This window comes from Diplotaxodon limnothrissa, linkage group LG9, assembly GCF_057381915.1.
Source record: "Diplotaxodon limnothrissa isolate DT_005_m linkage group LG9, D_limnothrissa_male_GT1.1, whole genome shotgun sequence".
Lineage (NCBI taxonomy): Eukaryota > Metazoa > Chordata > Actinopteri > Cichliformes > Cichlidae > Diplotaxodon > Diplotaxodon limnothrissa.
Genome location: NC_140604.1, coordinates 30,154,084 through 30,181,493, shown reverse-complemented (window position 1 = coordinate 30,181,493; position 27,410 = coordinate 30,154,084). Strand labels below are relative to the sequence as shown.

Genomic DNA, 27,410 nt, shown 5'->3' with positions numbered 1-27,410 from the left:
TCACTTGTCACTATGCTTTCCTGTCTTAATTTACAATCGCTTCCTTTTTCTGTAACATCAGTCTCATTTTCTCCATTATCTTAATGATGTTGTGATCTCTCCTACTGCTTGCAATGATTTCCTTTTTCTCTTTACAAATATGTTTACCATTCTGACTTTTTTTTTTGTTCCTCTGTCTCATCTATCATCTCTGCTAATTAAGAGAAGAATGTAAGTCTTTACCTCGTGCTGTTTTATGCCCGTATTGTCTGTTTTTTCTTTCCTTTTTTCTGACCTCTCCTTGTTTTCTACCATTTCGTCCTTCCCTTCTGCATTTGCGCTTACTTTTTTGTCTTTGTACTTTCCCTCTTTATCTCATAAAAGCTATCTTGACTTGTATTAATGACTCTAACCATTGGGAATAACAGTGTCTCTGAATGACTGTGGCTGTTTTTCTCTTTAATAGCTTAACATTAGGCCTGCATGTAGCTCAGGTGGTGACTGTGAGAATGGCTGGATTCAGTGTAGCTGTTATTTCTCAAGGTTGGTCTATTGCAGTTGATAAGAGATGGTTTATATTTTAACATCTATCCCTAACATATCTTTAGAAGAGACAGATACAAATTCAGACAATCAGTAGTCACTAAGCCACAGTAAAACCAAAGTAATATTTTCTGAACAGCTTGCGGATCCAGACAACCGAATGCTGCCAGGCTGTATGAATAAAAGTGAATACACTTCTTTTTTTTGGACTTTAAATACATTTTACAGAAAATTTCAGTCAGTGTAAAAACTGTAATCTCACATTCCCCATTTCTTAAGTGTATGTAATAAAAGTTTGTCATGTGTTGACCAGATAGTGTGGACAGTGCACTGCATTTGGCAAATAATTCTTATTGATATTCTACACTATATTTTGCTGTGGTGTTATTCACATAGACATTATGCATTTTAAATATCTCTAATACACTTTATATCTATGTCCATTTTATGTCATGTATTTTCAATTCTTGGCATAATTTTAGTCTAATGGACTGTAGTGCCTTACAACTGCTAGCTCCTCTTTTTAAGGATGACAGACAGTAATTTCATGTAGTTGTTTGTAGTCTTATCTGGAAATACTGCAGTGTTCAAAACTTTTTTCCTCATTACGTTTCAGAACTGAAATGTATTCAGTTGCTGGGACAAGGGATCAACTCTGGTCTGTTACATAAGTGCAAGTGTGTGTGTGTGTTTGTTTGCTTGTTGTGAAGTTTTTTGCAAAGCATGATTATTTTTGCTTGAATATGCAGCCCCGTGGCACTGGTTCCTTTCTCCAGTGTGAATTTGCACACCAATCTGCTTTCTCCTTTAAATCGGCTGTTTTTCTTCTGTAATGAGATCTGACATCCTAATGAGGGGGATAGAAGCAAGAGAGTGATGGAGAAGCGAGATGAGGAAGAGAAAGAAAAGAAACCCAAGAGAGGATAAGATAAGATAAGATAGAACTTTATTAATCCCTCGGGTGGGTTCCTCTGGGAAATTCGACTTCCAAAAAAAGCACAGCAACGACCGAAGTTACAGTTACAGAACTGTTTTATATATATATATATATATATATATATATATATATATATATATATATATATATATATATATATATATATATATATATACACACACACACACACACACACACACACACACACACACACACACACACACACACACACACACAGAGGGGGGAGACAAAGAAGTGAAGAGAGTGTACTGTTACTGAGTATATCTCGACCTGAGCACAAGGCAAGGGGAGTTTAGGGCTTCTCTTTAACAGAGAAACTGACAGATCCGTGAAAAGAAAGAAGAGAAAGGAAAGCTCAGTTTCATCTGGCACATATTCCTTAGTTCTTCAATGTGGCTTGTTATCCGGTAGTTAAGTGATGATGTGACGAATCCTACTTCCGGGCCTAAAGTAGTCTGTGTTTAATATGGCTTTTGTGTTGTTTACATGTTTAATGTTATGCATTTTCTTCTATTTAATCTCAAAAAGCTCCTAAAACAGTCAGTGATCACTGTTGACCTCCCTCGGCTTTTATTACCGCTAATCATTTATTTAAGCTCAGTTTTTAAAACCTTAGGATGTAACTACAGCCAAGCCCATGCAGCAGTATATGAATGACTAACCTCGTATTGTGGATGGATTATCTCAGTTGTTCTCCTGGCTGAAGTTTGGTCCTTTTACAGCATCCTGCCATGCGATTACATTTGTTCCTGACCACCGAGAACACTCACGTTAACTTTTATCGAGTGGAAAAAAGTTAGCTTGTTTATATTATGCTAACATAGCTGTGTCGCTAGCGGTCACGTAGCACATCATTATATACCAGCTAGCCCAACTTCAGTAACCCTACAAACGTCACTGCTGTTTAGTTTTCTGTCTTCATTTATGTTGGAAGTGATAACAGAGCTGGACGTTTTAATTTGTTTCCAAAACCCCGCAGTAAGGACATGCTATATTGTATTTAGATAGAAGCTAGCGAGCTAACTTCCTGCTAACTTCTAACTCTGTTAAATGTCATAAATTCCGTTTTCATGGATGCCTGGATGTTAAACTCAATTGTTACACCTGGTAGAGCAGAACGCTGATCATTTTATTACAGATGAAAGACTTTAGACAGTTTTTCAACTCTCAGTAATGCCATAGTGATCGTTTGATATATGGACCTGCAGCGGAGTTTAGGCCCGGACACAGCTAGTGACGTCAGACTTAACGACCGGATAGTAGTCACGGCCACTTGAATTGTGTGTTTATGTGTGTTTAATCAAACTTATTTAATGGATATTTAAGATTTAAAGACTTTTTGGCCTTTTAAAAAGGCACCAAAAATTGGTATGACGGGTAACACTTTATATAATGCCCTCATAATAGATACTTGATATTTGTAAGTCCATCTATGATGACTATTTACATGCAGTAATACAGGTAGGACTGTTGGTGTAAAAAACATAAACACACTTACTGAAAATCACCTGTTAACAACTTATTAACTTTTTACCCCTCGGCTGTCAAAAGCTGATGGGGTCTTGTCGTCACGCCACCTGGCAGGCGGGTGGGCAGCATGAACACCCAAGTTTGTGAATGTGATAATTCGAGAAGAAATTGGAAATCAATGCCATAGTTGCATTTATACTAATCTTGGGACCAGTTTGACCTCAAGGTCAGAGAGCAGAGGTTAGGTTTTCTGAAAATCACCTAGGATTTTCAAATTTATCCCATAGGTGTATCTACTAGGTAGCTGACAGGAGGCACTGTCGGCTGCCTGTATTTTAAAGAATGTGAATAGGAGTGTACACTGTATATTTACTAATAAGACCACAATCACAGTTATTAACCTTAACTAACTTTGCCACTTTTTTAATATAAGCATCACAAAGGTGGCTTCATTTTCACATGGCCTACTTATGCTAAATAGATACTCCATCCAAAGAAAGTTCTGTTTCGATTTGTGTTTTGAAGTCTGCTATGATATGCCACATTATCACTGAGTCTTTTAACAACACCGTGCTGTAAAGTGCAACAGTCATTTTCTGCTGGAGGAGTATGTTTCATACATTCTTCATTAGGCTATGGGACTGCATCAGATCTCAATGCACTGAAGAGCCGGTAATGTTTAAGAGGATCAGGTTTAAAGTTTTATAACTCTAATGTGCAGCTGTCATATATGAAATAAATAGCCTTGCTGAGAGAGCACTGAGTGGTAAAATAAATATATTAACCCATGAATTCACAGCACAGCTATTTTCTGCTGCATTGCCCTCTTGCCTTATTTGCAACAACACATTTTCCTTTCGCCATTTTATTTTTTATATTCTTTATTGAACTTCATTACCTGACAATCTAGATAATGTAATGAGGCAGGCAGAACACAGTTGGTTCATCAGATGTCCCCGTTTATGTAAGCGCACCCAGAAACAAATAACCACCTTAGTGAAAACGGTTAGGTGTGATTGAGGTTTTAGGTTTTTGTCAATTCAACTAACAATGCTTTGTTGTATATCTTTCTTGAGTGAGAACAAACACTATAAAGTTACAACAGGGAGAATTATAAGGGGTGTTTTGAGCTAAATTTTGAAATACATATTCAGGGAATGTGGAAGACTCACGTTAATTTGTTAAGGGAGGGCATAATATATTCCTTTTGTGTTACATAGCAAGCCAGAGAGACGGTTCTGACTGTCAAAGTACTTTGCCTTCTTGGAGTCTTTGGATAGGAAGCATACCTGGAAAATCTCCCAGACACAGGCCTCTGCCATGCAATCCCAACGCACTTGCAATATATGTTTGGTTATGCCAGGCTTGTCCTGTGTCTTCCCATGCCATCTGATCCAACTCACTGCCAGGTGGTGATCATTTGACAGCTCAGGTCCTCTCTTCACCTGAGTGTCCATGATGTACAGCCATAGATCTGATGATACGAGGACAAAGTAATTCATCAGCTTGCAAACTAGGCTGTCCGAAGTGCACTTATGAACATCCTTATACTCAAACATGATGGCCGTTATTAATAAAATCTAATTAGCAAAAAAGTCAAAAACCAAACAAACACTAAGAACACTTTCGATTTAAAACAAGTCATCAGAGCTGATCAAAGCTTGTAAAGCTTGTTACTAAACTCTTCCATATTCACCTTAGTCTGCTAGCATTGCAGCACTGCTGTTTTTAATGATAGCCAGGGTCTACCCTGCAAGCATGCATCTAAGAGTGAGAATCAAAGTGTCTGAACAAACTGTGCAGCACATCCAAGAGGCATGACCATCACTTTCACTTTTTTAAAAATAAGGCAAGGCAAGGCAAGGCAAATTTATTTGTATAGCACAATTCAACAACAAGGTGATTCAAAGTGCTTTACAGAGACATTAGAAACAAAAACAAATAAAAAGCATGATTTAAAATTGATTAAAACAAGCAAACAAACTAACTAACTAAACACACACATTTCACACCTGTTCGCGCGATCTGAACCCTTATCGTAAGGGGAGCTACCAGTCCTTCTGTGGACGAGCTACTTTCTATTTTAAATTCCCTGAATTTAAAATACTCTCTAGACCCAGTCTAGACCCAGTTGGGGAGCTACCCAGAGCTCTAATCCCACACCTGTTCGTGCGATCTGAACCCTTATCGTAAGGGGAGCTACCAGTCCTTCTGTGGACGAGCTACTTTCTATTTTAAATTCCCTGAATTTAAAATACTCTCTAGACCCAGTCTAGACCCAGTTGGGGAGCTACCCAGAGCTCTAAACCCACTTAACAAACAAACAAACAAACAAAACAGTATATAAAATCAAAACAGATAATAACACATTTTGCTGGTGGAAGGTCAATATCAGCTGTCACTAATTAACAGTTTTTCCACAAGTTGATGACAGGACAAAATAAAACTTGCTTATGTTTGGCTTCGTGTGGTCCCTGCAGTCCCGACTCTCCCAAATGTTTTTTATGAGGGAAAAGAAGCATCACCTCTGTACAGCCTTAACTAGAATACGTTTCTTTGTAGTTCCTGCAACTGTAACAGTGGATTGTTTACATCATTTACATCATCTGCTTAATGCTTCAACAGTATTTAGATCTCAAATAAGTATCAGAATAGATGCTGTATTGAAGATGCACAGTCCCTAGGCTTGAATCAAAAATCTGGTCACGGCATCCCCTACTAATGTGCAGTACAATAGTTATTGCCTGATAAATCCTTGTAGCATAAAATTAAAGTGCTGCGGTATTGTTAAACTTTCTGGCTTCTCCCCAGTCACTTTATTGTGTCACTCCAGGAGGATTTCTCTGTCGCCAGGTTAGATTAGGTCTGTTTGGCCAAGATCAATTTCAGCTTGGCCCGTGATCCTCTTGGATTGTTAATGGACCTACTGCCTTTTCAACACCAGTAAAGAAAGATGTGTGAATTTGCACTTACTTATAATGTGATGTTTACTCCATTGCGAAAACATTTGTTCTGGTTAAATGCCCAGACTGTCATACTGCAGCCAGCTCTCTTTTGAAAGACAATGTCTAATCTCAGTTTAATTAACCAAGAAAACAATAACGGACTTAAAAAAGGAGGTGAGAAAAAGAAAAGTGAAAATGGATTTATTTTTTCAGGATTATCATATGAATATTATGTGCAGCAATGCCTGTCAAACTGATAAACTGATTTGTTACAGTACGTTTAACTAGAAATGACAGCGCTGTTGAACAAGCTGTTGATAAAAGCTCAGTCCATATGTGAAATCCAGGTGACTTTTATCATAGCTTAAACTTGCACAGTATTTACAGGGAGGTTTTGCTGAAGTCTCAGAAAGTTTTAATTACAAGCTCAGAGCATCTGATAACTCACAAGATCAGCACAAAATGCTTTCCTTCGGGAAGACATATGGCATTTCCTAAATATAACCCAAAGTAGTTGCCCCACAGACCCACTCACAAAACACTCCACACATGTGTTAAAAGTGCTCGTTTTTAGGTATGTACAAACACAAAAACACCAGTCCTTGCAAACCCAAGGCATGCACAGGAACACAATGCTGCACACATGCTTCTGTGACATGCTTACTCAGTTTACACTTACAGTAGCGATTAGCATATTCTCAGTTTTATCAGCAGTTATTCATAACTGTAAAAAAACATTTTTTGTCATCAGCGATAACACAGCCTACACAACACTGATTGTCTTCATGAAATCACATGTGTTTGATGCTTTTTTTATGTTTTATTGATCCATTGTTTATTGTTTTTAAGTGGTAATCATTGCACTTTGATGTATTTCCCTACCATAACACGTTCTTGTTAAATATCCTAACAAAGGTGACAAATAATCATCGCAGTGTCTATGACAATGATCTAGTACATCTTCTTTTAGCCGCCCCTCTTACTACCTTATTTATATTGGTCAAATTCAAATAAGTAAGTCATGATCAGTTAAACTGGAAGTCCAGCTATTTTCTAGTTTAATTTTAATACAAGTTTGCTCAGTCCATTTCTTTATGCATGAAGTCACAAACATTTATTGGTTCGTCTTTTTACTGAGCAAGTTCAGTGTGTCTGGGTTATCTTTTCGTTATCTGGCTTTTAGCCTTGTCTGCTTTTGACTGCTCACGTTAGATAAGATAAGATAAGATAAGATAACCTTTATTAGTCCCACACGTGGGAAATTTGTTTTGTCACAGCAGGAAGTGGACAGTGCAAAAGTTATGAGGCAAAAATTAGAATACAATAAGAATAAATACAGTACACAACTGTACAGAATAGAATAAAATAAAATACTATATACAGTAGAATAAAATAAAATAAATATACAATAAGATAAAAATAGAATACAAATACAAATACTATATACAACTGAGTAAAAATACAACGATGACAGAAAGGATTATTGCACTTGGTATTATTGCATATGTATGGATGTGTGTGCTTGATCAGTTAAAGTCTTTATTATGGAGTCTGACAGCAGTGGGGAGGAAAGACCTGCGAAATCTCTCCGTCCCACACCGTGGGTGCCGCAGTCTCCCACTGAAGGAGCTGCTCAGTGCTGTCACAGTCTGCTGCATGGGGTGGGAGACGTTGTCCAACAGGGATGACAGCTTAGCCGCCGTTCTCCTGTCACTCACCACCTCCACTGGGTCCAGAGGGCATCCTAGAACAGAGCTGGCCCTTCGGATCACCCTGTTCAGTCTCTTCCTGTCCCCAGCAGAGATGCTGCCGCCCCAGCAGACCACACCATAAAAGATAGCAGAAGCCACAACAGAGTCATAGAAGGTCTTCAGGAGTGGGCCCTCCACTCCAAACGACCTGAGTCTCCGCAGCAGGTACAGCCTGCTCTGCCCTTTCCTGTAGAGGGCGTCTGAGTTATGAGTCCAGTCCAGTCTGTTGTTCAGATGAACACCAAGGTACCTGTAGATTCCCTCCATGTCACCCTATTCCTACAACCGCTTCTGTCACGCCAACCCTCTCTCAACTCTCCGTTTGCCTTCACTTCCTCCATGTCTTCCTCTTTTCCTCCTGCCTGGTAGTTCCACCTTTAACAACCTTTGTCAAAGGGTGGACTCATTTCTAATCCTGTCCCTCTTGGTCACTCCCATTGAAAACCTTACCATCTTTAACTTTGTCACTTCCACCTCATCCTAGTACCCTCAGCTATGGTGGTCATCAAATCAATTAGTCAACAGTTTTTCCTTTATAATTTTTGTCCATGAACATGAGTTATTGTAGACACACAGAGGTCTAAAGTCAGATTTTTCTCATTATCAAAATAATTTGCAATCTTTAACAAACATGTGTGATGTTAGAATAGGCCCATAGGACAGGTTAAAAGCACAGCAGTTGCTGATGCCAAAGCATGAAGGAAAGGTGACTGAAAAATTACTCATGACTCAAAAGATTCAGGAAACAAGAACAAAACCAGCCCGTGGCCTTATGCTATTTTATAGTAGCTATCTACTCGTTTATCATCAGAGCAGATTTGAGTTCTTATGGCAGTTACGAGAAATTACAAACCTCTGCAACTATGATTATAAGGGTGTCATGTATAGTGGTGTATATCACCTATACAGTGGGGCAAAAAAGTATTTAGTCAGCCACCGATTGTGCAAGTTCCCCCACTTAAAATGATGACAGAGGTCAGTAATTTGCACCAGAGGTACACTTCAACTGTGAGAGACAGAATGTGAAAAAAAAAATCCATGAATCCACATGGTAGGATTTGTAAAGAATTTATTCGTAAATCAGGGTGGAAAATAAGTATTTGGTCCCCTCAAACAAGGAAAATCTCTGGCTCTCACAGACCTGTAACGTCTTCTGTAAGACGCTTTTCTGTCCCCCACTCGTTACCTGTATGAATGGCACCTGTTTGAACTCATCATCTGTATAAAAGACACCTGTCCACAGCCTCAAACAGTCAGACTCCAAACTCCGCCATGGCCAAGACCAAAGAGCTTTCGAAGGACACCAGGAAAAGTATTGTAGACCTGCACCAGACTGGGAAGAGTGAATCTACAATAGGCAAGCAGCTTGGTGTGAAAAAATCAACTGTGGGAGCAATCATCAGAAAATGGAAGACATACAAGACCACTGATAATCTCCCTCGATCTGGGGCTCCACGCAAGATCTCATCCCGTGGGGTCAAAATGATCATGAGAACGGTGAGCAAAGATCCCAGAACCACACGGGGGGACCTGGTGAATGACCTGCAGAGAGCTGGGACCAAAGTAACAAAGGTCACCATCAGTAACACACTACAACGGCAGGGAATCAAATCCCGCAGTGCCAGACGTGTTCCGCTGCTGAAGCCAGTGCATGTCCAGGCCCGTCTGAAGTTTGCCAGAGAGCACATGGATGATACAGCAGAGGATTGGGAGAATGTCATGTGGTCAGATGAAACCAAAGTAGAACTTTTTGGTATAAACTCAACTCGTCGTGTTTGGAGGAAGAAGAATACTGAGTTGCATCCCAAGAACACCATACCTACTGTGAAGCATGGGGGTGGAAACATCATGCTATGGGGCTGTTTTTCTGCCAAGGGGACAGGACGACTGATCCGTGTTAAGGACAGAATGAATGGGGCCATGTATCGTGAGATTTTGAGCCAAAACCTCCTTCCATCAGTGAGAACTTTGAAGATGAAACGAGGCTGGGTCTTCCAACATGACAATGATCCAAAACACACCGCCCGGGCAACAAAGGAGTGGCTCCGTAAGAAGCATTTGAAAGTCCTGGAGTGGCCTAGCCAGTCTCCAGACCTCAACCCCATAGAAAATCTGTGGCGGGAGTTGAAAGTCCGTGTTGCTCGGCGACAGCCCCAAAACATCACTGCTCTCGAGAAGATCTGCATGGAGGAATGGGCCAAAATACCAGCTACTGTGTGTGCAAACCTGGTAAAGACCTATAGTAAACGTTTGACCTCTGTTATTGCCAACAAACGTTATGTTACAAAGTATTGAGTTGTATTTTTGTTATTGACCAAATACTTATTTTCCACCCTGATTTACCAATAAATTCTTTACAAATCCTACCATGTGGATTCATGGATTTTTTTTTTTCACATTCTGTCTCTCACAGTTGAAGTGTACCTCTGGTGCAAATTACTGACCTCTGTCATCATTTTAAGTGGGGGAACTTGCACAATCGGTGGCTGACTAAATACTTTTTTGCCCCACTGTAAATACAAACAAAATATTCTCTTATTTTATCATTTTAGCCGTTGTACATCCACAGCACGAACAATTAGCAACATCCTGGAGTCCTGCTGTGTCCAGCCAGCATGATTCCTGAAAGACATGGCACCTTTAGTCATGGAAACAAGTATCCTACAGCTTCAACACTATAAAAAGCTGTATACTTGATACTGAAAGTGCAAGGGAGAGCACTTGTGAGTGTGTGTGTGTAGGGGTAGGGGGGTGTCGGTCTTCCAGTGTTTAGGAGCTCAGGAACATCAAGAGCTGTGTGTTGGCCAGGAGGCTCTCCTAGGGATAAACAGAGGGAGAAACTAATCCTTACTCTCCTTCACATCCAAGCAGGGTGCGTGTTTGTGTCCGTGTGAGTGTGTGTGTATTTATCTTCGGAAATGTGCTTCTTCCATGGCTGCTGAAGCCAAGGTTGCGTGCGCATGTTGGTAAATGACCTTAAAGCATTAGAAAAAGATGCGTTACAGGCATGCATGTTCAGTCTAAGTCAATCACTGGCACATTTAGTAATCCATGTGTGTGTGATGACGGCGATGTCTGTGTGAGTGTGTGTATGTGAGAGAGATAGAGACTGTACTGATGGGGCTTTGTGTAATCGTGCTGAGCAGTGAAGCGTGTCGAGAGAAAGGACATGTCCTCAGCTCTGATCACATAGTCTACTAGAACGACAGTGAAGGGAGGGAAGGAAAGAGAAAGACAGACGCTTGTTAGGGAAGAAGAGGAACACAAAGCATCAAATGAAACGATGATGAGGAGAGGACGACTGACAAAAATGGAATGAGAGAAGGAGTAAGCTACGGTAAAAGGGAGAGGTTGGTAAATCAAAAGGGAGGTTTCAGAAGAAATCCACGAGCTAAAAGAGGGATGGAGGTAAAGGCAGAGAGTGATAGAGCTGGAGAATTCGGAAAAAAGCAAAGAAAGAGAAAAGGGCAAGGAATTGATGCAGGAAACACGATAGTGACCAGAGTACAGTTGAAAGACACTGAAGCAGAGATGAAAGAATAAGAAGTTTAGATGGATATGGAAAGCTTAAAGTGCTGGTTTTATCCCCTAGTTTTTCCCTCTCCCCCTTCCCCTTTCCTCCATCTCTTGTGTATTCAGACAGGTTTTCCTAGTTGCAGCAGCCCAAGAAAATAAAATCAAGCGAGGCGGCCCCTCAGCCGACTGGCTAATTGCAGAGGTATCACTGTGTCAAATGACTAATAGAGTTTCCCTTTCCGTCGCTAATCTGCCAGCAGGAGCACAGCCGCAATTTGTTTACTCTTTGCAGATGCAAGGGAATACAAAGACACACCTGCCTTTTTATTTCCTCTCAAACACAATTTCACGCTGCCAGAGTGTTAGGTGTGAGACGTGTTAGTGGAAAGTGCACGTGTGTGTGTATCTGGTATACACAACACCACATGTTTCGTGATTTGTTTAATATTTCATGAAACACCCTGTAAGTTGTGTTCTGCTGGTCTTCAGCAAACTCATGATAGACACACCCTTTCACACTGTGTGTTTATTCCATATATAAATGTTAACACTCAATTATATGCTTAAATCTAACCTCAACAGATCTTATTCTCGCTTTCAGGTCCCGAATGACTTAATTTTTTGGTCAAAAATGCAATTACTTCAACAGCCTAAAGTCCCAATTTACTCTCAAAAGTAAGGAACACGAGAAGAAACACAGGTGTACAAATACAAAATACACATGCATAAATCAGGCACCCACATCCTGATTTGGCAGGCAGTATTGGCCCCAGAGGTCAATCCATCACTCAGACCACACCATTAACTGAGCAAATCATAAATTCAGTAGCATACCATTTACTTAGAGTAGTTTAAGAAGAGACCGCAGAGTGTAGAAGGAAAGATTGTGTGAGTAGGAAAATGAATTGCATAAAGAGGCACGGGGAAGCAGAATACAAAGTACTGTAACAGAGTATGAAAACAAAAGGAGCGGCTAAAACAGTGATTTGGCAGCACATTTTGGGAGGATTCTTTCTGTTCTTTGTTCCCAACCATCTCTCTTTATCATTCTTGATTTTGTTCCTTTTTCCTTTACTTTTTTAGCTTATAACCAAGGACACTCCTTTTTAGTGGTCACAGCACAGGCTATAAAAATAATTTGACATGACATTTTTCCCTTCTTTTCACTGTTCTTCCACCCCCTCTTTTGCTCTGAGGTTTGTCCTGTCTGGTTGTCAAGTCTCTCGGTGAGTGCACACTGACACTGGTGGTGTTAGTCTAAAACCCGGACACTAATGAGACAGAAAGACAGACACACCGCAGACACAATTTTAAGACTACAGAAAAGTCTGGGATTTGCTTCTGATGGGAATAATGCTCCTTCATTACCCTCCTATACCCTCTGTTGTATGTGCTCCCTCCATTGCCTCGCATTTCTTTTCTTTTTCCTGTATTGACTGACTTTGTTCTCTAAAACGTGGCTTTCTCAGCTGCAGCCTTTTCTTTCCCCTGGACTCATCCACTGTTTTCCTGCCTAATTCTTTGGATTGTCAAATTTGGGGCATCAGTGCGCACTAGGATTGTGATCCAATCGCCCTGTCTTCCCTAGTTGGATTGCCAGTAACTGACAAAATTGCTGCTGGGGCGGGCAAAGGATTTAGTCAGTGTGCACTCGTTAAGGTGGTGCTGTCCATTCTCCATAATGCATGCTATGTGGCCTAAATACAAAAAAAAAAGTACGAGTGGTAACCAGAAGTTGACAAATCCAAGCTGAGCAGCTGAAACGATATTAAGTCAAAAAACAAAAAAAGCTGGAAAGTCAAACCAAAGTCCTCCTTCTGTTTTCTCTCATTTTTAAATGATGATGATCACGGGAGTGCTCCTTACATGCACATTCATTTTAAAGAGTGCAGGCATCCAAACACAAACTTGTCTGTACTTAACTGCTCATGCATGTCTGTGTCACCCAGGAGATAAAAAATATGCTAAAGTGATTACGTCATCCCTAAGGTTTCTTGTGCCGCTCATAGAGTTCTCCAGAATTGTTTGAAGAAGTTCAGTTCAAGAATATGGAATAGGATCGTTAAAGGACTGGTTTCGTCAGCCTTGTGTACAAAATAGGTTGGGCAGATCAGATGCATGGGTGTGTGTTTGTGTGAGTGTGCGAGAGAGAGATGGAGGTGAAAAAGAGAGTGATAAGAGGGTTGTGAAGGTCAAGTAAATGCCAGCACTCGAGACAGTGCTAAAGAGCAGGTTTGTTGGTCACGTAACGATAAGACACTCAGCCTCAGCACACTCTCACTTCCACACAACCTCCAGTCTTTTGTTAATTTGTGCTCTGGCTGGTAAACGCGCCTTGTCATCTGTTTATATGAAATGCATAGGATTCTATTTGCTTATATGGGGAGTTTTAGTCTGCCTCATCCAGGCAGGTTTTAAAGGCTAATTCTGTTTGTGATTGGAGGTTCATTGGCCTATGTTAAAGCCTAAGCCAATCATACGGCCGCATATCGATTACAAGGCTCTGTGATTTATTGCTTACTCCTTGAAGAAGATGTTTATGGTGTTTTTCACGTGCTGTTTTCAGTCTGCATATACCTTTGTCCTAATGATGGATAAGATGGATTCCCCCCCCCCTCCACGGTCTGTCTCAGTGTTTTTACAGCCAAAGAAATGAGCCCCCCAGACTCACATTAACACCTTGATATATCACCACTCCACTGTTTCAGTGCATCACGGAGGGAAGACAGCTACTGTGCCCCTGAAGGCTGCTTACACCCTCCAGCAAATCCCAATTCAATTTCAAAGTCACTCCAAAGAGAGATGCCTTGTTGTTGTTTTATTTATACATTTTATGTATGTTTTTAGTCCTTTTTGATCACCAGGGTGACCTCACCATGATCTCTCAAAATGTGTGGACTCATCCCTTCCCTCGCATGAACTAGAGCAAAGTTTACATATTTTATTGCAGACTGATGGAGTAGTGTGTCATTGCAGTGACAACTCTAACAATGATTGTAGTCTCTCATTGTCAAAAGTATTTTTTTCCTTGCCACTGTCTTAAACATGGGGGCAGAACTACTCCACAACCATTTTTTAATGTGCTGTTGGCACTGTAGGATTGAACGGGCTTTGACAAAAACAGGCATTTACAGTGATTTCTGCTGTACAGCTATCAAGAATTGTGTTAAATTGTCAATAGATTTATGATATAGTATTTCATGTGTTTAATTTTATCTTACTAGATTATAATCTCTCTCTTTTAATCATGGGAATAAGGCCAATGTTTTTTTTTTTACCTATATGGAGTTTTTTCCAAATGACTGTTCATCGCTGTGTTTGCTTTTCTGTCCTTCCTCTCCTGTGCTCGTGTCCTTGCCCTTCTCTCCTCCTCTTCCCTCATTCGCTCTCCTCTGTAGACCTGACCATGCGTATCCATGATCAGGTCCGTGACCTAAGTTATGTCCTCTGTCCCTACTTTCCTGCCATAGCACCCTCCTCCCCTGGTGTCGACTCCGCCCCTTTGCAGCGCACTGGAAGTCACGGCACAGGAACAGGAAACTACAACCGCGGCGGGACCAACAACTATGCCACAGTGGGGCCAGGCTACACCTCGAGTGGTGGTAGCGGAGATGTATATGGTTCAGATCCCTATGTGGCTGACCCCTACCGTACCCTGCAGTACTGCCCTTCAGTGGTGGAATCACCCTACAGCAAGTCAGGACCAGCTCTGCCGCCCGAAGGCAGCCTGCAGCGTTCACCTTCTATTGACTCTATTCAAAAAGATCCAAGGTAGGATGAAAAGAGAGTTGTAGAGTGTGTGTTGTGTGCATGAGTATCTGTGTATACATGTATTTTTTTAGGGGTTTATTGGATCACATCTTGTATGTTCAACATAATAAAAAATACAATGCCTAGACACACGTACACATCACATGAGTCACTTCAGAGGATGTTATACTGACTGCTCAAGACTTTGTCCTAACTTTACAAAAATGTTAATAACACCTAGCTCTAGACACAGATTAATATAGTCAGCCACTGATCATGCCATTATTCAAACTTTGTGATCTGTCATCTGATTACAAGCTCCAATCAAGGGACATCTTATGACTGACCTCAGTTTGAATTGCCAACGCTCATCATATATTCATAACTCCAATCATGTTTCCGAAGGTTTCAAATTATTACTTTCAGTGAAATCACAACGGTGCTTTTGAGTTGCTTTAAAAAGCTTAAAATTGCAGTGTTCTTATAAACTCACAGTCAAAGCTTTTCTGCACAAACAGGTAGATTTCATGGTCTTGTGGTTAAGAAAAACCTTTAGTAACAGTCACACACTCAACTCAGCCATGACCATCAGGTTTTTTTCTAAAGCTCTCTAAAAACAGGTCTTTATGCCCGAAAATGCATTTACGCTGAAAATGTCTCAAAGTTAAGAACAGGCACGTTGAAGTAAGTGTGTTGTCTCAGGTACCAGTGTAAAAATTTGAAGGCACTTCAGATACCAAAACACTGAAGAAAGATTTTGCATATCTGGTTTGTCCACACTCTAGACTTTGAAAAATGAAGGTAAACAGCAATTATTCTTTAATTTGACAGGAAAATCTCTCATAAATATACAAAAAGTTTTTGCCAAATTAAACTTCTGTTTTTTTGTCCAGTGCAGCTACCTCATATGTACGAGGAAAAACGATCTAATAAGACACTGTTTTACTCCAGTCACACACCAGTTGCTTGAGACTTTTTTTTCACCTCCCATAGTGTCATGCTGTGCGTAAAAGCATCCTACTGGGCTGTGATCACTTCCATCCTCTTGTCTTTGCAATTAAGCAAAGCTCATTCCCCGTCTTTTTTTTATACATATTTCACAGGACTCTTGATGTATAATTCCTTTAATTACAGAGCAAGAGGGACTGAGGCGGGTGGATCAAGTCTCAGCAGCAGCTGTCAGTCACTGAAAGGGAGAAAGAACACAGTCAACAGAGAGAGTGGGAGATTATTAAGAACAGTGACAATGAAAGTAAAAAAAGAGGGGGGAAATGATTAGCATGTGCACAGTCTGATGAAGGTAAAGTCCGTCACAAAATCCTGCAGTCTTACTGTAGGATGTGTCTACTTTTGATGATATAGTTAGACTGACTGACTCAAGACAGTCTTCATATTTCACAACAGCCAATGTACCCAATCAAGTGAAAGCTCATATCTGGTGAGTTTTGTTATTATAAAATAAACACAGCACTTCTGACTTACACTAGAATATCGTATCTGTTTACTTCACAAAAGGAACGATTATTGTCTTTTTCTTTGCACTCTGGACTTTGTTGTTCATAAACACTTCTTCTTTAGCAAAGTAGTATCAATTCTGAGCGAGGTATATGTTTTATTAAGGCATAATCTTCACACAGCAACAACATAACATAACAAAATAGTTGTAAGAGTAGACAGAAATATGTTTCCAGAAGGTTCAAAGAGATACTGGAGAGCCAGAAGTGAATATAGGTCAGTAAGATAAGAAAATGTGAGCGATTGCATTTTCACATCCTAAATCTAGTACTTGATGATGAAAAGAGGCATTGCATACCTAAAAGGCTAAATTAGCTAATCCGTTGTATAACTGGTTTTAATATATTAAGTTGTAATGCTGTAATGTAAGCTGAAATGTATTTCTATACATAAGTGTGTGTGTGTGTGTGTGTGTGTGTGTGTGTGTGTGTGCATGGAGGGAGAGGGGGTGTAAGTGGATATGTAGCAGAGGACCTTTTAGAACTTTTAAAAGTTGATTGTTTTGTAATACTCATAATACGAAAACCAAGCCAATGTAGGAGTAGGTTTAGCGCTTACATTTCACATACAAACACACTCAGGCATACGCACATTGTTCTCTTTATGCACTTGCAATGAAAGTGTTTATTGTTGGCCCTCTAGTGTTATTGCCACACTTGCTTGTATGCACAGTCAAGATCATTTTGCTTCCATTATTGCCTCAGGCTTCATGGATTTCTGTGCACAGATCCAGACAGAAATCTCATTTTTCCCCCATTTGCACTTTTTTTCCTCCAGCAAAGTAACAAGAAATGGTAGAATTGCAAGCATTTTGTACACTGGTTGAATTCAACACTAAAGATCTTTTTCACAAATCTGAGCCTTTGTGGTGAATGCTGCCTGCAGATTGCATAGTGATTTATTACTATTATGTTACATCATTACTATTTTTAACTTTATGCACAGTTAAAGGTAGGGATGGGTACCGGTGTCCGGTGCCATTATGGCACCGGTTCTGACATAAACGGTAGTAACCAGACCGAAAAGCAGCGCACATTTCGGTGCTTTATTTCGGTGCTTTTTTTTTCCTGAGCTGTGATACACTTCTAGCCAATCATTTTACGTTTCCGAGGATAGTAGGCGGGGCCAGGTACGTACGTTCTGTTAGAGCAGAGCTACAGATTAAAAATGTCCAAGGCGAAGCGGTCAAAAGTATGGCTGTACTTCACAGCAAAATATGCAAACTCAGCAGCCTGCAACAAGTGCTTTAAGCTGATACTGTGATACTGTCAAAGGAGGTAACACCAAGAATCCGATTAAACAGCTGGCGACGCATAGCGTTTTTTTTAAAAGCCGAGAAATGCGCCGTATTTGATAGCTTGCTGCGAGACCTCACACCGAGCACGTCGGGTGGGTTGCCAGTTATCGGACCCGGAGCAACATCCCCCAAAAACCCGAAGAGGAGAGTCCTGGCCCCTAGCCCTGCCAGTGTAACAGAAATGATGACGGATGATGCAGCAGCAGCCGTTCTTCTCTGCATGAGTAGCTTCATGTTGTTCGTGTGTAATTTACGTTGAGTAGGCTAACCACGTTATTACATTAATGCATGTAAGGTGAACTAGCAAACATCATCATAGCTACATGCGGCTGTCTTCTTGTTTGATGGCAGATACTCCCTTCACCCTGGACAAAAAGGCTAAAATGACCAAAGAAAAAGTGGGAAACAGCTGAACATGAGAGGATTTTGGACAAAGTTTGTGTTTTTTCCATTGTTTAAGCACTGCTTCCAGCCAAGAGTGATGCCATATATGCCACATAGCTGCAGAAAAGGCACACATTGTTATCTTTTTACAAAAAAACCCAGCTGAACATGAGAGGTTTTTTGACAAAGTTTGTGTTCTCCATTCTTTAAGCACCGGTTCGAGCACCGTTTAAGCACCGGCACCGTTTCAAAAGTACCGATTTGGCACCGGTATCGGATAAAACCTAAACGATACCCATCCCTAGTTAAAGGTGTCTTTAAATGTCTAATTTCTAGCTGTATTTTTTATGCAGTTATCTTACTGTGCTTAATATTGTTGAATTGAAGTGTGTTAGATTTCTCTTTGTCAGGAGGTTAAATGGCCTCCTACTCAAACTCCACTCTCTGTCTTGCTGTAATTGGATCTAGTTGAGCTAACATGAAGTGCTAAATGAGTTAGCAGCTATTAGACACAAAGAACACTGCGAGTGAGGGCAGAGGTTATGTGTGTGTGTGTGTGTGTGTGTGTGTGTGTGTGTGTGTGTGTGTACATGTGTGTACACACGAAACGAAAGACTATGTTTTTTTAATATAATCAATTAGCATATCTTATTTATTAATGTGTGTATGTCACTGTATAATGTGTGTGTGCATACATGGTAGCCAGTGACATACTGCTATTATAGCTGCAAAAGAGTGAGCATGATAAGCAAGAGGTGGTGACAGCAACATGAAGGGAAAACTCAATATCTGTCAATGGATAGCAGTACAGAGAGGTGGGAGGAAGACAAGGAGACAAGATAGATGAGGGGTGGAAGGAAGGAGGGAAGAAGGAATTACTGATGAGAAAGCTAAAGGGAGCAGTGCAAAATAAAGCTGGAGAAACAGGAGGAAGGGAAGAAAATAGACACAAAGAGAAAAGGAGGGAAATGCAGAAAGACGAGGGAAATGAGGAAAAGTTAAGGTTGGTCTTTAGGTGATCAACATGCATGGGGAGAATAAATATAAGAATAATAGGAAAAGTGCAGAGAAGGCAAGGGCAAAATATAGATACAGTGTCTCCCATTATTGTTTTGTCTAAGGCAGCGTCTCAGAAAGTTTGTGCGTTTCCCTCTAAGCGTTCTGCGTGTAAAGCGATTGTCACCCCCACTGGGTTTCTTTCTTAAAATGAATATTAAAAACAGTGTAGGGAGTGAGATGATGAGAAATGTTGAGTGCAGACTTGCATAACCAATAAACAAAGAGAAGAAAGAGGAGCGAAAGGCAATAATGAAGGGGAACATTTTTAACAAATGAAGGGGATTTGGAGACTCTTAAGTGAGTGAAGAAAGCATGGCATCTGCATTTGTTTAGGGAATAAGCTATACTGTACCTTGAGAGATTGAAGGAGAAGAAGACAGAGGGAGGGAACGATGTTGGGCATACAGGAAGAGAGAGAGAAACATTAACTTGGGGAAGATGGGAGTTAGGCACCAGTGGTTTTTGTTCTCAAACTTGGGGATTAGGAAAGCATGTAATAGGGTGAGAAACAACATAAAGGGTAAGTTAGATTATGCAATGGGAATTCACTGCGCTGCAGTTATGAGGATTGACAGGAAGGAAGAAAGAAAATAGTTGGACCATTTTGATCAAAAACAAGACTACACCATTGTTTCAGCTGTGGGGAAATGCTCGACTTATCTAATCGCACACTGAGCCTGAAACATAGACACAAGACTTCAAGATAAATCAGACTCTCGTCATTTAAATCAGACTCGCCTCATTTACATTTTCTCCTCCAAACGTATTCACGCAGCAGTGATGGCTGCAGCATTAGTAATATTTGATGTTAAAGTTTGTTAAAGACTATTTTAATTATTTCATGTGATACATGTTTTTTTTTCCTTTAGTGTTGTAGTTTTGCTTACATTTCAAGGCAGCCAATAAGCTCTTTTGATGTTGCACATCTAATGTAAATAGTAAATCTAGTAGTAAAAGTCCAATAACGTCCAATAACTTTAGATATAAATTCTAGTTGGCTTTGACATTTTTCTTTTTAAATAACGGATTATTCAAATGTGTATATTTGTGTTAATCTGTAAATTTGAAATAACTAACATGCCAAAAATATAATTTAAAAAATCCATATCCAACGTTATTTGAAGTTAAAGTAACTTAACTTTAAAAATACCTCAGTGGCTCTTTTTAGGAGCGACTGCCTCTAACATAAACTTAAGTTGCAGAACGTTTCCAAAGTGATTGACTGTGACTATTTATTGTCAGTAGTATCACACTCAACACTTTATTTCAATAAGGAGAGTGCCTAAAATGTGAACATCCAAAATACAAGTTGAATTTAGAAGAGCATAATTCCAAATGAAGGTAGGATATAGACCTGAGATAGTCCAGACTCCGATGATGGTGAAGCAGAGTAGTTGAGACAGTTGATGATGAGATTGGATGAGGTCCCCTGTGTGGATGAGGTGAAGATGGGGAGAAGGAGCGTTAAAAAACAGCCGGCCTGAAATGGAGATTGACTGATTAGAATATCCTAATACTAACTGGGCAAGAGTAGCGAATTTGACAACACTGGAAAAAAGAAGTGCCAAAGACATGAACACATGAAGACAGAACATGAGCCACCCTTATTGAATGTTTCCAGAAACAGAGATCAGTGGTGACTGATCAGTGGTGGGCATGTCTGTAAGTGCATGCAGACTGAGTGTGTAGTAGGCTTTTATGTATTTGCCCAAGGCTGCGAAAGACAGGACAGAGGATGTGCATTTACATGTTTGTTTGTGTGTGTGAGAGAGAGAGAATCATATGTGATGTGCATATTACAGCGTGTTACACGGTGAGTGTAAAGGATGCTTGTCATAACGACGGGACATCAGGGCCCAGTTAGGAAGGCACGATTTACTGGTACTGAGAAGCATTTGGAAATCTCCACAGAAGAAGGCTGGAGATCACAGACCAGTCGAGCTGGAACAGAGAGAGAACAGATTACATCTGACCAAGGGAAGAAATTACGTGTAGTAGGTGAGCCCGATTACCACCAAAGATGTGAAGACAATCTGGCAATGACCCAATTACATGCATTAATTACATATATACTGCACGCTCCATGAAGAGATGCAGATCAGGTGGGAGGGAAAACGCCCAACTCCTAGACGCCGCCCTGAGGCGGACCATTCCTCTCTAGAGGAAGCGGAGAGAGAAACAAAACAGTTTCCAAAAAACAAAAAGAAAGTGAACTACCCTCGCATGACAATGCTGGAACATCATTGTATGAGTTTATGGGTGTCTGTATGCGTTGAGAAGCTGCAGTGGAGGGTGTAATTATGCAGTGATGGCTCTTGTTGAGCACAAATGTTTATTTATGAGGAAAAGAAAGGGAATAAAGTGCCTGTATCCCCTTCTTGTAACCATAGTTTATGCAAGTGTATTGTTTGGATCTATGTACCCACATATGGTTTATGTACAGTATAACTATAGAGATGAGATACCTGTGCATGTTTGTGTGTGTGACAGACATTCTGATTCTGATACAGTGTTCTCCTTTTTCAGTAAATTAGGTAAAGAACTGTTACTGCTTTTAGCATTTGGTTTGTGTCTTTTTTTTCTTGTTTGCTAAATTGGACGGCTGTTTTCAGCACTGATGCAACAGAACCACAAATGCACTGATAGGCTCTATACTTTTGCTTTTGGCGTTCTCCTACACAGCTTTAATGCCTCTGTTTGCAACAGCTGTGGCTGGATGCATAATGTTTTTGAGCTGTCCATACATCTCTTTTCTGCTTTTTCACTTTCAGATTATTATAAAAGATGCAGATGACATCATTGCTCAGTAGTTTGAGGTTTTATAGAAGAACAGTGCTTGATTTGACATTGGTCATGATCATTTTACATGACATATCTTTTTAAATTAGATGAAAAAATAAACGCTTGTCTGTAGGATGTAACTATTAGTTATTTTCACCAGAGTTATTCAGACTTTATTCGTTAGCTGATTGTATTTCTGTCTGTTTACCACTTTTGGGACATAATTGATTGTCAGTTTGAATGCTTAATGTCACCATGAAAAGCTGCTTGACTGAAAATAAGGGAAGGACAGAAAGAAGAGAAGCCATCAATACATTTGCATGCTTTCTTATTAATCTGTATTCTTCTCGAGGCATAGAAAATGAAAGAAGACGGGGAAAAAGTGTTAATGAGAGAAAGATAGAGAAAGATGAAAGGATGTCGTGGTAACTGGGTGGCTTGGAGAGAAAGCAAGGGAGGGTGGACGGTAAGGGTGGGAGAGCACAGTTACAGGGTGAGAAGGGGACTTAACCAAAGAGAAAGAAAGAGAGAGAAACCGACAGAGGACAGAGGACACACTCTATTGGCTCTCAGCACGGCCCAGGGGTAATTTCCTCTCCACATGAGAAATGCATGCTGGGATATGGAATCACCTCCAAGGGAGGGTAATGATGCATTGCCAGAACCTTGGCTCTGAGGCACAGCTGTGTGTGTGTGTGTGTCTGTGTTCACAATATGCACATGTGAACGTGTGTGTGTGTGTGTGTGTGTGTGTGTGTGTGCATCTGTCCTGGCCGTCATCCCTGCCTGTTCTGGGTAAATTGCCCATTGTAGTTATTTTCCCTTTTCTGAGGTGGCCTGTGTGTGTGTGTGTGTGTGTGTGTGTGAGTGACCTTGGGATAATAACAACCCCGTGTATCTGCCTTCTTCCCTGCTACAATGAGCTTCATCCTGTATCTGAGGCCTGGGAGACAAAAGGATGACCAAAGCGAGACAGGCTATTAATGTAGATGAGTTGCCCATTGCATACTTACACCTAGAGGCACTAATGCAAAATTCTATACTTAAACATTTAGACATTGGCAAAAAATGTCTTACGCATAAGAGGTTAAGGCTAAACTTCAGCTGATATTTGGCTGTCAGGGAGAGGGAAACCAAAATATAAAGTAAGGTTGTGGTTGCAGGACATTTTCTCACTATAAGTATGTGCAATGTCCAGTCAGTAATGAATCTGTCATGGACTTTTGATTCATTAATTGCTTTATTTTTAATGCTAATTACTGCCACTAACACTTTTTAACTGAAATTCATCAAACCTTATACATGAGTGCACATGAACAGAAACGTACAAATTCATCTATAGGGTAGGGAATGTGTTAGGATGGGATATGGCTCCGCTCCACCGCCTCTCTGCTGCTCTGCCTCCTGACACTAGTGGCATTTGGGAGGGATTATGGGAAAATGTCACACCAGCGAAATTACTGTATATCTTCTCTCCTCCCCATGCCTCACTTCACTTCACCTCTTCTCTGGCTTTTACTTGAGGAGAACACAGCCTAATCATAGCCAACAGGCCTAATGGTACTCTAATGGTAGAAACAGTGCACTGATACAAAATTAAATGTCAATTTACAAAAGCTTATTATAGTGCTAATCTTTACCTTAATACGTGTTACTATGAATCTTAAAAAACAAACAGTATACTTTTCACAGACAAGAGCCGAGTCACTTATTTTTATGTTAATTTGTGCTTAAATCATTTATAAGAAGTTTCTATAAATGTTTGGCTGCAGGCAAAATCTCACCTGGATAGCTGTGTGTTAGGCTCAGTCTATAGTCCAGTTTCACTATGTAATTATTTTTAACTCTCCTTCTAAGACACTAATAATAAGATTTAATTTTTCTTGTATTTAATTATTATTTTTATTAACTCTGGGCAAAAATGTCAAGCAGCCATCGGTATCTTTCCACAGTACTCTTCATGGGACTGTTGATGTTAAGGTCAGCAAGTTGTGCCTCTCGTGCAGGAGAGGCATCTTGACCTTTTAGCTGAGTTGCTTCAGAAAAGCAAACGAATGGGGTTCTGCAATGACCAGTGAGCTACTAAGATGCAGTGTGTGGCTGAATCTGTGAGAAAGATTTACATGAGAAATGAAAAAAAAAGAAGATCATGGATCTTTGTTATGGTTGCTGTATTACTTTCAAACGCAATAGTTTTTTGTTTTTGATCACATTTAGTCATGCATTCATATCTGTATTTACCTGCTCCAAAAGCACCTGCGGATTCCAGTCCTGTCATGATACATCCCACTGGAAGAGCTCTTACTGAAATAAAAAGCACTTAGACACCCACTGAAGCGCTCACACCCACACATATGCACACATATATTAACAATATTATACTTAATCTAATATCTATTTGCCATGCTAATTAAAAGGTACTGACTCACTGGTATGTTGCCAAAGACTTTCCAAGCATAAAGCAGAACTAACCGGACAAAGGAGTATTTAAAAAAACAAAGGAATTTTTTTGGTTTTAAGTCTAACCATAATTTATGAGAACACACTACAGTTATGACCTTAAACACAGTTTCTCCGCATCTATTAGTGCTTGGATGTCCAGTGGCGGATCTATGACAGGATTGTGATTTCTTCCTTCAGCTGATTGAATCTGAATCTGAGCGAGAAAGTGAATTAGTGGTATTTAAAACTCTTTTTTTTTAACCAACAAAGTGCTTAAATAAAGGCAAATCAATCATTCTGCATCTGTGTTTGTTTTGCATAACACTGAGCTATACAGATAGAAAGATTATGTGAATTCAGCCAACACATATGCTACAGAGACATCAGATTGATGTGCTTTTGATTGGATTTTGACTGATTGAAAATTTGGGAAAGGGAACTAAAGAGGAAGAGAAGTTCAAAGAAATGCACGTGACAAAAATCAGAATAGCTGCTCTAGATAGCTTTAGGTGTTTTTCTCACTAGTTTCACTCCACTACAAAGACGTCCCTTTTAATTTGTCTTCTGTACGACAGGCCAGAGCTTGATGCTTCAAGTGTAGTCTATATTTCCATGTCCCACATGTTTTTAATTCAACCCCATGTGGCAGCAGACAGCTACAGCTTATAGATTTGGTGCTGTAAAGCTCAGTGTAGCACCTTTTTAGAGCCGATGTAATGCCCATAACCCCTTAAAAGTACCAGTGGGGCTGCTCAGTAACCACCGGAATGTGTGCAGCTGGATGCTTTTGAAAAAGCATCCATGCTCCATGAATCATCTCTTGTCAAATAAAGCAAAACATATTTGTTGATGACACATCACTGATAGTAGCCATTGTTAAGAACCCCCACAATAGTTATTTACTGGGAGGAAAAACTGTTCTATTTGCCCTATAAAAATAGGTGTTTGGCTATGCCATTAGAATTTTTTTGTTTCTTTGTTTGTTTGTTTGTTTGTTTGTTTTCATTCAGGGAAATGCTCCTGTTCTCATCATAAACTTGCCTTCCTCGCTTTCGCTCTGCAGAGTCAGTTCTGTTTTTTTCACTAAGTTATGATAAAATAACACAGATTCATCCGAGGGCCTCCGACTGAATGCAGAAACTCATCTGTCATGCATCCATTACTCTCATCATCTCTCTCTCCATCACTCCATCACAGCTCTGCAGGTCTGATGGGCTGGGAGGTATAGACATCCATCCAGAACAAAGCACCAAGTGTTTTCTCCAGTTCTTTCAGTGTAAACACACAGTTGTTCTCCCTCCTGTTGTCCTTTGTGTCTATTAAAGTAGCAAATCACTTCTCTGTCCCTCTCCTTGTTCCTATCAATCTTTTCTCCTTCTTCTTTCCACTGCAGGGTAAAAAGTGATTCCTTAGACTACTTACCACGCTTACAATAGTTATATGCGCATGTTTGTGCTTCTGTGTGTGTGCATGCACTTTCATATTATAAACATTGGCTTTGCTATCAGACAGACAGATGCTCGATCATGACTCAAGTCCAATGCTAATCTTGGTAAAATGACGGCAATAAAAAGAAAGCACGGCGAATTAAGAAAAAGTTGCAAGGCACATCTTCATGAGTCATTTCACATGTTAGTGTTATCTTATCCCTCTTGAAGATGTGTGTGAGTATATTCTTGTGTTTTCATTACATCAATAAGTAACATGTGAATTCATGCGTGATAGTGTTTGCTTTTCCCAAGCGTACATTTTGTACCTTTTCTGTATCCCCCTGAATCACTTCACTGATTTTACAGTCTTAAAATGCCATTTGTCAAAAAAGCCTGAACCTTGCAGAATTGTATGTTTGTATATATGTCAGTCAATATTAGAAACAAATAAATGTAATCCAATCTATGTTCATTCTGTTGAAATAAATGCCATTGTAGGGTAAAGGACTATTTATTGAGGACTATTTATTGGTTCACTTACTGTGTACCTTTAATACTTGTAACAGTAACCAATAATGACCAAGTGTTCAGTCAGTCCAAAAACAAGATGGAAAAAAAAAAAGAAAATCAACGAGAAGGCAATATTTTGGCAATTTCAAATACAGGTTTTTGCCTCATTGTTTTATGTCAAACAAGCTGTCAGAGCTGTCAAGCTAGGTCGTAATTTCACACCTATCCCATCATGGGTTTTGCTTTCATGCCAGCAATCATTTTGCAAGGACGGGTGAACTTGCAGAAAATAAAAGTTTTCTCACCAAATTATACCATTTCAGCGGATTCAGTCATCTGCATCATTGAAATGTTGCTCACTGAATATCATGAAGAAAATAAACCCCATACCTCAGATGAATGAGAGAGGTGGAAAATAAAATATCACTGCTGTCATCTATATTCCTCTATGGAAGGAGTCACACTTTCTATAGTTTTTGTGCATGCTGCTGTGAAATCTCGTGTTTTTTCTCTTTTATTTTATTGTATCTCTATAGCACCTTTCTGTGTGTTTATAGAACACACGACACACTTTGTGTTCAGTTGACCCAGAGTGAATAAAGCATCCACTCTGCCATATTGTTTGACCCCAGATATGTTGGAGCTTCAGCTCGGTGATGTTTCTATTGCTCAGCTCTGTTCCTTATTTCTCTCTTGCCTCCATCCCCATTTTATTTGAAGTGGATGACTGCTTTTAGCCTCACTTAATCCGTTTTTTGTGTGTATGTGTGTGAGAGAGAGAAAGTGAAGTCTTAAGGAGTTGTGTTGCTTTATGGTGCACAAACATACTAGGAAAATGTCAAAAATCTTTAAATGCAGACTCAATTTTGAGACATATTTCCTTTTTATCATCATTTCAGACATTGGTTATATCAGTTTTAGATTCAGAGTTCACAATAGTGAAATCATGTTTGTCATTGTCTGAATTATTTATTTTATCAATGTTTTAAACCATTTTACTCATATTTTTTTCATTTATGTCTTCTACTCCTATCCTAATGCTATCATTTCCACAGTCAGCCTCATTATCTGCCCGCTCGC

At 39.9% G+C, this 27,410-nt stretch overlaps 1 protein-coding gene across 2 annotated transcripts in view; it reads left to right on the top strand.

Annotated features, from left to right (window-relative positions):
• The window catches only part of ctnnd2a (catenin (cadherin-associated protein), delta 2a), a 239,891-nt gene that overhangs the window by 108,901 nt on the left and 103,580 nt on the right, over positions 1–27,410 (top strand). Inside the window, exon 11 of one of the 2 annotated variants that reach the window (XM_085362997.1) lies at positions 14,633–14,933. In XM_085362997.1, the coding sequence (XP_085219123.1) occupies positions 14,633–14,933 (301 nt within the window). Of the gene's footprint in view, positions 1–14,560; positions 14,934–27,410 lie in introns of both variants that reach the window. The other variant, XM_085362996.1, reaches the window with a different exon arrangement.